The sequence below is a fragment of the Salmo trutta genome, chromosome 7 (genome assembly GCF_901001165.1).
Source record: "Salmo trutta chromosome 7, fSalTru1.1, whole genome shotgun sequence".
Lineage (NCBI taxonomy): Eukaryota > Metazoa > Chordata > Actinopteri > Salmoniformes > Salmonidae > Salmo > Salmo trutta.
The window spans coordinates 11,413,966-11,425,316 of NC_042963.1; the positions used below are offsets into that span (position 1 = coordinate 11,413,966).

General features: G+C 40.0%; 1 protein-coding gene across 1 annotated transcript in view; it reads right to left on the reverse strand.

Moving 5' to 3' along the window:
• Positions 1–5,921, reverse strand: part of agbl1 (AGBL carboxypeptidase 1) — a 152,216-nt gene extending 146,295 nt beyond the window's left edge. Inside the window, exon 1 of the mRNA XM_029757967.1 lies at positions 5,744–5,921. Within this exon, the coding sequence (XP_029613827.1) occupies positions 5,744–5,819 (76 nt within the window). The 5' untranslated portion in view covers positions 5,820–5,921. The remainder of the gene's footprint in view (positions 1–5,743) is intronic.
• Positions 5,922–11,351: the final 5,430 nt, after the last annotated feature.

Consider the following 11,351-nt stretch of genomic DNA (forward strand, 5'->3'; position numbering starts at 1 on the left):
AACCTGTATGAACCTACAATGAATGTGAGGGGGGCTGTAACGAGAAGGCTGCACAGTGTAGCCTATGGGGTAACATACTGTATAATTAAAGTGAGGAAGCAGATTGAAATGAAGCTATTCTTTGCCAAATTACATAGACATGAGATAACAGGGGGATCCAACGAAAAGATAATCTGCTGTGATAATGTCATAGAAACCTGGTATTGGACACAGTACACTAAATAAGTGGTGTGCTCTTATCGATGAAGTGTGTTCTTACGCCTTCTAAATCTAAGGGCATAATTTAGCCATCAAGTCTTCAGACATTTGAAAAAAGTAAAAAATATTCAGCGTAGGAGACTATCTAACAGAATAGTATTTTATGAAACAGAGGAAAAAGTGGACCTTTGCCCCAGTGCTCTATCGGTTACTGACACAGGTGCAAAGGGATTTGTTGTGTTAAGATTAAACATTATAGTCTGACAATTATTATTAGTTTTCTTTGCTACAGTGGGCAGCCAATTTGTGGTCATGCACCAAATGGATGACCCTAACATTTCAACAAAACATGAAAACTTTATACGTAGACATCAAGATGTGCTCCGATTACAGTTTGGCCTGTGAAATGTGCGAATGAAATTCGTCTTTACTCCCCTTACACTAAAAGGACATTGAATACAGTCATCAAGTACTGTATATGCAGGCAATACAATATAATGGTTACATGAGTTGCATAGACATTTTGGGGGCCCTAAGCAAGATTTGTGGCCCTGCTATTGGCAGCAGAGAGAAAAATGTACAGCTTTTAAGTAAATGTCCTGCAAATCTACACATTTTGCCATGGGGCGTAGAGAAAATGTTGCTGTTTCAAAGCACATTTTCTGCGATTCAAAAAACAAAAATTGGGGGGTGAGAGAAAAGCGTGCAAATTTCTGGCAGTTCTACATATTTTGCCATTGGATGGAGAGAAGATTTTTCAGTTTTAAGGCTAATTCCCTGCAGTTCTATACATTTTGCAATGACTTATGCCATCTTCATATGATATCAATTAATGGGGGCCCCTGGAGTTCAGGGCCACTTGGCACGTGTCTTGAGTGCCCAGTAAGTAATTTAGCCATGAGGTAAGTTAATCTAGGCAGCTTTCTAAAACTTGTAACAATTACAAGGTTTAAATAGCTGGCTAACTAACTTAGCTATCAATTGAGTGATTGACAAAACATGAGGAAAACTGCCGATCAAATCTGGCCTAGTGGCCGTGAGGCCCTAAGCAGCCGCTTATGTTGGTTATGCATAGAAACAGCCCTGATGAGCTGTAAAATTTAAACATGTAATAGACTGTAGAGCCAAGTTGTCCCTATAAAGCTTCATTCATGCCTCACAATAAAATAATGTTGTCCAGCTAAAGTATGAAGCCTAATATTTAACATCATTTTGAGCCATGTAATAGTCGTAGCCCAGTTAGCGTTTTAGGATGCTTGCGTTCAGATAGTCCCTCTGCCCTCATTGCCCTCCAGTGTGTAGGTTGTCTCGTCATCTGAAAAGTTACGGTCTGAAAGGTTACACCATCTCCTGGGCTACTCCCTTTTTGCTGTGAAACACATCTTGGTGGCCATTACATTCAAATGTCCCATTTCAACCTTCATCGGTATACACTACAAAAACAGCTAAGACTTAAATCACACTAATGTTTCTTAACGATGGACATAACACACTAAGGGCTCTATTTTCGGGTGGCGGTAAGGAGGCGCAAGTGTCAAACGCCAATAGTTTCAATTTTGTTTGCAATTCCTTAAAAACGTGCCCCAATATTACAATTTCAATGTGCACAAATAGATATATTTAAGACCGTGCAAAAGCTGGTCTTAGCGGTAACGCAGTTGGTTATGGTATTGATTATGCCAGTGGAGGCGCACATAGTAGCCTTGTGTACATTGCCAATGTATTATTCAAATATTACAAGCAGCAAAACACTCATTCCCCTTTTTATTTATATTGAACATTATTTTTGTCCAGCTTCTGTGAAACATTTGAACCCATTATGTGCAATACCCATCGCATGAAAGGTGTCAGTCACTGCAGGAAGCCTTGTTAAGGAACATTACATTTTTTTAAAGACTGCTTATTGTTTTTCGTTTCTCACTTTGTCAAAAAGGAATCTTCCACTTACCTATGTTGGACCTAACTGTCAAATCACAGGAATTCCGATGGCTGCCCATGGTGCTGAATCCACTTGTAGGCTATATTTGCCTGTTTGTTTGTTTACCTTTTACGTGGCAAAGTCACTACTGGCCATGTCAACGGCGATGGTAGGCTATAGCTATATATATATTTGGGAGCAGTAACGGTGAGTGGACATTCCCCTTTCTCTTTATATTGGATATTTTTCCAGCTCCTATGGAAGGTTTGGATGTGCGTAAAACCCTCCATAGTCTACGTTGTCTTAGTCCTAATATGATATGCCCACAGGGAGCAATTATGGTGCCTGTAACTGTATTTAGACATAACCTATTTAAAACAAGTTTATTTAATTAGAATCTTTTTAGGACTTATCAATAGTGAATTTAATCTTGCTTATTGACAACGTTTGGCATGTCCATGGCTCAGCCATAACGCATTTTACAGTAGGCCTAGGCCTATATCAGTGCAAATGCTATGTTAACAATATATTGAAGTCATGTAATTAGAGTTCAAAAACAGTTCAACATATTTAACAAATATGGGATAGGCCTACATTTTGTTATTTTGGTACTGTAGGCTATTTAACAAACTAGGCTATAACAGACTAACATTTGAATCAGAGTTGATGATAATGTGATGACATAAAAGACCATAAATACACAACTTGAAGCAACCACATATTTAGCCATGGTGCACATTCTGATTGGTCAGTGAGGGGTCAACACACCATCCAAAAACATTTTTCATCGAAACCCAGCACTTTCGTGCTACCACCAGCTACTGCGCCCATAATTCTGGTTGTGAAAATAGTAGACCCACAAACATATAGCACTAACGCCAGTGCATAGAATTTGGTTTGTTAACATAGACCCCTAAAAAGACAGGTGTCAAATCATAAAGGATGTCCACTCCTAAATCTAACCTACAACCTGTGGCTGAGATCTTGTAGGAATTTGGGCGGGTGGTTGTGGCTGTAAACGTCAAATAACTGCTTACTGCTTCAGAAATTGCTGAAAGATGTCCTGTATGTTTAGTATTGGATGACTATAAAATAGGGGTTAAACATCCAGTTCCTCAGGTCAAAATGTTAACTGATGACAAGGTGACCAGATGGTAATTTCTTGTTTTGGCTCCAGCAGCTATATTTAGGTGGGAGATTGAAACCTAGTATGTCATAAAACAAAGCTGAGGACGAATGCCGTGGCATTATGGGAGCCTTGGCTTCATTAAGTTTCACTGGCTCTCTGACAGGTCCAATATCAGCGAATATCAACACCCCAAGATAACCCTACTAATATTTCAGAAGCGAGAAATTAATTTGTCCCTTTAAAGCATTGTTTCCTTAGGTGACTAGTCCGTCATTGAAAATAACTCAAGGAGGAGGAAGACGGTAAACTTGACCTTGAACTTCAGAGGGAAATTAGAAACCACCTCCAGGCTGTGGAGACAAATCTTTCCTCACAGAAGCACGAGCCAGGGCTATTAGTCCTATTAGTCCACAGTTGCAAAGAAGCGCTATCACATTGCTAATCTGCAGAGCCACAACAGAGCGACATCTTTGTCCAGTTAAGGTGCATGAATTAGAGGTAACCTAAATCCTAGCTAATTAGCACATCACAGGGTAAACCAGGACTCAAATGGCTCGTTCGCAGTGGGATAGGATGATGAGACTGAAGGCATCTTTCATCAAACAGATTCCTCTCAGAACGACACAGAGGGATAACTATGGCTCTGTGAATAAGTTGCTATTAATAAGAAACAATTTGACCCTGGAGTTGAATTACCCCCCCACTGGTGTTCAGCGTTGGTGTCACACAAGTACTGCCTTTTGGCTTTTACACTAAAGCTACCTAAATCCCTCTGTGGCACAAAAACAACAGTCATGTATTCAAATGACTCACTACTCAGTCAGAGCTAAAATTACCACGCTACCAGTGCTATGCTCTAATCATGAAAAGATATGTACCTAGAAGGTATCAAACCAATTTTTCCCCTTCTCATATGGTTTTTGCAGTAGCAGCTTCAAGCAAAATACCAAAATGAATGTGAATTTAAAATTGAATTGCTGAGATAATTAAAATCTCAAAACATGTCTGCTGTCAAGGCTAGATGCAATTTATGTCTTTCGAATATGAAATGAAGATCTGTTGTTGAAGATTCAGCGTTAAGTTCAAGGTGTTTTACTGACACACAAACTCACGCACAACTCAATTACTTCTTCTTGAGAAGGAGTTGCAACCATTTTATATAGCTCTCGTCCCTACAGCCGTGCGAATTAAGCAAGGTGACTGCTTGTCACAACAGAACTAAATTCCCTCCCTAATCCACACGATCTATGAGTTATGACCTACACCTGTGGGACATGTAGTTCTCTCTCTCTCTCTCCACACAATATGTTCAACTGCTCCTAAACACTTGACTCATACAGTATAATCTATTTGTGACTTTACAACATACAATATGGAAACAGATATAACCATCGAATATAACATTATCTGATAATGAAAGCGATAGCGCCATAGAAATGACTGGCTGGAAAGGAGAAGTAAGGGCATTTGTATAGCAATGCTTGACATTGTCAGCTTGCTACTCAGGTGCATATAGAAACTGAGTTCCCGGTGAAATGAGTACACAGAAGCCTCCTTAATGCATGGGCCTGTAAAGACACCAGACAAGATGGCATACATTTCTATACATATCCAGTACACCGAAGCGTGCAAAACGGAGATTCTGTGTATAGTCCCAAGTGTATCTCCTAATAGCAACACACCATGATACTGCTGTTGTGCTGTCGTATTGGGTTCCACCAAAAAGGCAATCAAGTAGAAGGTGTTAAAATAAATATCTCCAAGTAGTCCTAATAGCCGACACCATACTGTATATATACTGCAATGTATGTATCTGTTCCTATAGGTAACAGAAAGGATGTTGAAGCACAACTTTTCTGCGTTGGACATATCTTGGTATTAGCTTGGAGGATCCTGTATCATCCTGCATCTGCATGCTTGCACCACCATTATTCAGATGAAGCATTTGTAATGTTGTGGCAGAAAGAAGGAAACATTTTTGTATTTTAACTTCAACACACAATATTAATTAGGCAATCAACTGTAATTGACAAGATTTTCATTGAAACTACTAGGCTAGATATCAGTTAGGTAAATATATTTTTGCAAGACCAGTGGTGGTTGCCGAGTTCGTTGTGGAGACAGAAGGGGGAGAGGCAATGGGATGCCGACTAATAAAACTGAACTCATGCATGACTTAGAATCACAGCCTCTCAAAAAGTAGCACGTAAGATAACATTGTGAAATTCAAATCTATGCTGGGATCCATGTTTGCACTGACACTGAAAATAATCATGTCTGCGACATAAAAAAATAAGGTAACACTGTATAGTGTTAACAAAAAGGATATGCATGCAATATTATTGCATAAACCGAGAGCTTTGCATGTGTAAGTCAAGCCCTGTCTCTCACCACTTCTCAATGAATGATTCGAGACCTGCGCCAAGTGAGGGATTTCAAAAGCACATTCAAGACATATCAAGGATGCATACTGTATCGAGGATGCATATCCTGCTTACCACTGCAGGAGTAGTTACCCAGCTCTTTCAGGGTTCCGTTCCAGGTAAAGTTACTGCGTTTGCTGTAGTGGTACATGGTTTGTGCTGTGTCTAACCCAGAAGGGGAATAAAGGATACATGTACAAGGGGGGCTCAGTCAGCTCTCCTTCCTCTCACTACTGTCTGTCCTCTGAGTGTGTTTCTCAGGGGCAGCCCACCCGTTGAGCTCTGACTGGAGGAATGTGCCTGGCTGTGCTTTAAAACGCCCTTGTCCGTTAACTCTCCCATTGGACCTCTTGTGCGTCAAACAGTGACATGGATAAGTGAACTCAGAGTGTAAATCATCCCAGCACCCTCGTGTCATCAAGATCGGCTTGTGGGCTCCAGGTTGTAGCACACTGCTACAGAGCCTCTGTGTGTGTGTGTGTGTGTGTGTGTGTGTGTGTGTGTGTGTGTGTGTGTGTGTGTGTGTGTGTGTGTGTGTGTGTGTTTGGTGAGATTTCTAATATTTCTAGTATGCAATATGAGTAGACAGGCAATAAATGTTTCCTTTGAACTCAAGCTGTTTGGAATAGATGTTGTAAATATTTGTACAATTTCCGTCAATCATAATGTAAGTGTATTCAATCCAATGCATATGCAGTTTGTTGATTAGGTCTATCTATACCAGTGAATTGTGGCAGCTTGCAAAGGATATAACCATGACAACAATCAAAACAAACACGACACTAATGTACCAAAAACTATTTGAACTTTCCATAACCAGCAGGGCGATCGAAGAAGACCATGGGCCTGTTCCATTCAGAATACATCTACACTCTTCAAAAAAAGGATTCCAAAAGGGTTATTTGGCTGTCCCCATAGGAGAACCCTTTTTGAATCTTTTTGGTTCCAGGTAGAAGTCTTTTGGGTTCCATGTAGAACCCTATGTGGAAAGGGTTCTACATTTTGGTTCCATATGCACTGGAACCAAAAGGGTTCTACCCGAAACGCAAAACTATTCAATACTGTAGTTCTTCAATGGGTTCTCCTATGGGGAGAGTCGAAGAACCCTTTTAGGTTGTAGATAGCATCGTTTTTTTCTAAGAGTGTAGGATTGAATCAGCCCTCAGTGTGAATGAAGTGAATTTTTAAAGCAGTGCTGCCTCAGTGACTAAACAGACACAGACATAGATCATAACTCACTGCCATACCACAAACCTTCCTTATGGTCAGACTAGGTGCCAGGAACCACTGACAACAATGCTAGGAACGTAACGCAGAGCAAAAACAATACAGTCATTCAGTAAATGTAATGAGAATACCTTGACTGAGAGGTCTAAAGCAGGACAACATTGCAGCTCTAGCTACTTTAACTACAGGCAAAGTGTTACAAACAACTGCATGTCCTGAAGTCAGAGAGCTGAGCAGTATATCTTTACCGAGAGACCTCGGACCACAGATTTACGACTGGCCGGCTGTCTCTCAACCTGTTAATTAACACTTTACATCCTTAGAATGACTGGGCCTGACTGACATGGATGCCATGAAAGGAACCAAATCTCTCTCGCTATTTACATCATTCTCTCTCTCAATTTCAATCACATTCAATTTATTAGCCCACGATTCTTTGATCTGCATAATTGGAGCAGGTTTTCCTCCTAGACTGAACGTTATTAAGTAGTACCATACAGCAGGTCAGGCTGGTGACCCATGATGTTACACACTTCCGCTGTAGCAAACAACGTTGAGTTGTCCTTTCAGATGACGCACAGTATGCTAGTATGCTAAGGCTGTCCTTAGCCCTGAAGGTTAATAAGGCTCCTGGCCCTAGTCAGGTGCCAGTAGGGAACCTGTAAACAGTTTAATCCCTGCTGCAGAGAGGCAGAGCCGAGCGATGGATGGATGCCCATGTGTAATCATGTCCTCCAGGATATCCCTTTTACACCCAATGCTACTAGCCTTCCAGACAGATTAAACTTCCAGCTAGCCATGGATGTTTGGTTACACTGTGTACCTCCTGCATTTGGCCTCATGGGTGGAATGACATTCATCTTTTTTCACAATTTCATAATTAATAAACATTATTTATTTATTTTTTACACTGACAATCCAGTGTTTCTATGTCAAATGGATTTGTTATATTTCAGTCTTCTGTGATGTATATAAAGTGTAATATTGGGATGCACTCAAAATATTATACATTCAACTCTATATCTGACATGGTACAGGTGTCTTATTTTTTGTAAGTCCATAACCATGTGTGTGAGGTGTATACTTTTGTTTCTAAGTAGATTTGTTTAAGACTACCAAGAAACACTCTGTGTGACCCTGATTTAGCCCACTGCAGTATAAGGTTAAATAGCCAAATACACTCATATTCTATAGTACTACGCTGGCGAGATCAGGCCGGCTTGAGAGGTTAAATCTTCATACCAAGCACCAGCACTCTTCATAAATAAATCAGAGGAGCGTGCAAGGTCGTGGGAAGGCTGTACACAACTCTCATGTTGTACAACGAATTATCCAGCTTAAACTTTCATAAATCAGTAGCAGCATAACTACAGAAATAACAATCAACCTCCTATAGGGGAAATGCTTTATGGTTAAAAATACAACAGAGACCAGTTCCATCTGTTATACAAACTGTAAGCAGGAACAGCAGCGAATGAATGGTAAATCGATGCAAGGACATTCAAGCACCATTTGACATCTTTGACAAGCTTTGTATCAAAGTAATACTTATATTGCTGTGTCCACATGGACAAACCACATCCTGACAGAGACATACTGTAACTTTGTATTTAAAGGCCTTCACAAGCTAATTGCAATGGCTGAATGTGGGGAGACATAAATGGCTGGGTTTATTTCTCTGTCTAGAACTAAACTAGAGGCAATGGTGGGAAAAGTACTCAATTGTCATACTTGTGTAAAAGTAAAGATACCTTAATAGAAAATGACTAAAGTAAAAGTGAAAGTCACCCAGTAAATTACTACTTGAGTAAAAGTCTAAAAGTATTTGGTTTTAAATGTACTTAAGTTTCAAAAGAAAATGACAGATAGCCAGGGGCACACTCCAACACTCAGACATCATTTTCAAATGAAGCATTTGTGTTTAGTGAGTCCGCTAGATCAGAGGCAGTAGGGATGACCAGGGATGTTCTCTTGATAAGTGTGAGAATTGGACCATTTTCCTGTCTGAAATGTAATGAGTACTTTTGGGTGTCAGGGAAAATGTATGGAGTAAAAAGTACATACTTTTCTTTAGGAATGTAGTGAAGTAAAAGTAAGAGTTGGCAAAAATATAAATAGTAAAGTACAGTAAAAAACTTCTTAAGTAGTACTTTAAAGTATTTTTATTTAACCCTTGTGTAGTCTTAACATTCTGTATACTCCCCTTGTCCTAAAGGTAAGAAATTACCCACCTTCACTAAACCCCTAAAATAAAGCAGCTTAATTGAATTTTAAACCCCAAATCTATTTTGCATGAAGAAACAACCTGTCATTCATCAAAAACATTGTGAATATCTGGGTTTTCCCTCTTCACACTGCAGAACGACTGCATTTAATCAGTGTACACCACTCGTTTTTATTACAACACACCTGTCATAATTGTTTTCTTTACTAAAGTAGAGGTTTATTATTATTATTATTAATGCTAAAGGTACTACATACAATGTTTAGCAAGAGATAGCACTTATATAGCCTAAGAAAGTAGCAGAAATGTGCAGAAAGTAGTTTTGAATGCATTTTATTGAAGGGAAACAATAACAGTCTTGAACTTTTTTGGCAACATAGTGATATATTCTTATGGATGTTTGGTTACACTGTGTACCTCCTGCATTTGGCCTCATAGGTGGAATGACATTCATCTTTTTTCACAATTTCATAATTAATAAACATTATTTATTTATTTTTTACACTGACAATCCAGTGTTTCTATGTCAAATGGATTTGTTATATTTCAGTCTTCTGTGATGTATATAAATTGTAGTATTGGGATGCAAACTCAAAATACAATGAGGAACTCAACTACAAAATACTAGTCTTCTCCCATTTATTAAACCATTGCCCCCACCCACAAGGTGTATAAACAACAACAATAAATAAGAATTAAATAAGATAATAGATACAAAACAAAAACGTGATGAACATAAATCAATCAACTCTAATTAGCACAAGTAGGACAGTATGCAAATGTGTGTGCATGGACTTTGCAGGTGTATTTCTCACATGTGCAGCACATAGTATTTATTCTTTCAGTCCTTCTTTGGGGGGCAGAATTGGCATCTCCTCCTCTTGCCTGCCCAAGCTGCAGCCTCAGGTGGATCAGGACAAGATTCAGCCCCCTGAACAGCTTCCACAGGCTCTGCAGAGGCTGCTGTGCGGGGGAGGCGCTCCCTTCTTTGAATGTGTGGGGTTACAAGTGCCTTTCCCAGCTGCTCCAGGAACACCTTCCTCTTGTTCCACTTATCAGGCATCCAGGTATGGTTCATCTTGTTGCATATCACGAAGGCATTGTATAAGGACACATCAATGATGTTATGGAAGATGACCAGGGTCCAGCGGGCAGTCATCCTCCTGCAGCCGTAAGTTCCAATCACCTTGTTCAGGTTGTCCAAGCCTCCTTTGTTGTGGTTGTAGTCCAGGATGATGGCTGGCTTCCTGTTCTCGCGATCATTGATCTCAGCTGTTTTGTGCAGTGGGCTCAGGAGGACCACATTCTTGTTCCTCTTTGGGAGGTAAGAAACTAGATTGGTGGTGGGGGTGAAGGCAAACTTTGATGAGAAGGCCTCTCTCCCCCTTGTTGCGAGGAGTGCAGGGGGGAGCTCAGGCTTGTTCTTTCTAACTGTGCCAACCATGGGGATCTTCCTCTTCAGGAGCTGCTCGCTGAGTTGAATCAGTAGCACACATAATCTCAATTTCTCATTGTGTGCGTGTGTGTGTGTGTGTCTTTGTAGTTTTTGTGTTGTGTAAATGATTTTATAACTGCCGGGTCAAAAATGACCCTAAGACAATCTTTGTACTCTGGTGGTGTACAGCTTTCATGGAAATATGAACAAAGGCAATGTTTCACTTTTTCTAATGTTGGGGTCACTCTAGAAAAAGTCATGACATTTCAAGTTGAAAAAATATAATTTAAGGGGTTTTCTCTGCTGTTAAACATAGTGGTGGGTCATTTTTTACCCTTAAGACAACACGAGGTTTAATTACATTACACCAGTGACTAGAGGTAATGCCACAGTTGCTCATCAATAAGTTAACTGGTGAGGATAACAATGTTGTTCATTCACATTTTGAGGCCTGTTCTTATACTGTGTACAACACTTTCCCCATAGCACAGAAAGGATACTGAGATCCTTGAGAGGGCATACTTGTCAACCCTTGAGCTTAGCGAAAGATAACCTTGGTATGCCATGAATGCATGATCTGCTGGATTAAAGGATTTCAACCGCTCTCAGTGCTTTTGTTTGGGAGGGCTTTCTGAAATAAAATCTTCCTTTACTCATTTTATAATTCCAAAGTCCAATTAAGTCCAATGTGTTAGAATAACATTGCTGGTGCTGATAATGAAGTGAAAATGACAGTGTGTGCTAGGATGGGCAGTGCAGCCCATCTGATCTCAAGTCCGTTCCTGCCCACTGTCCCT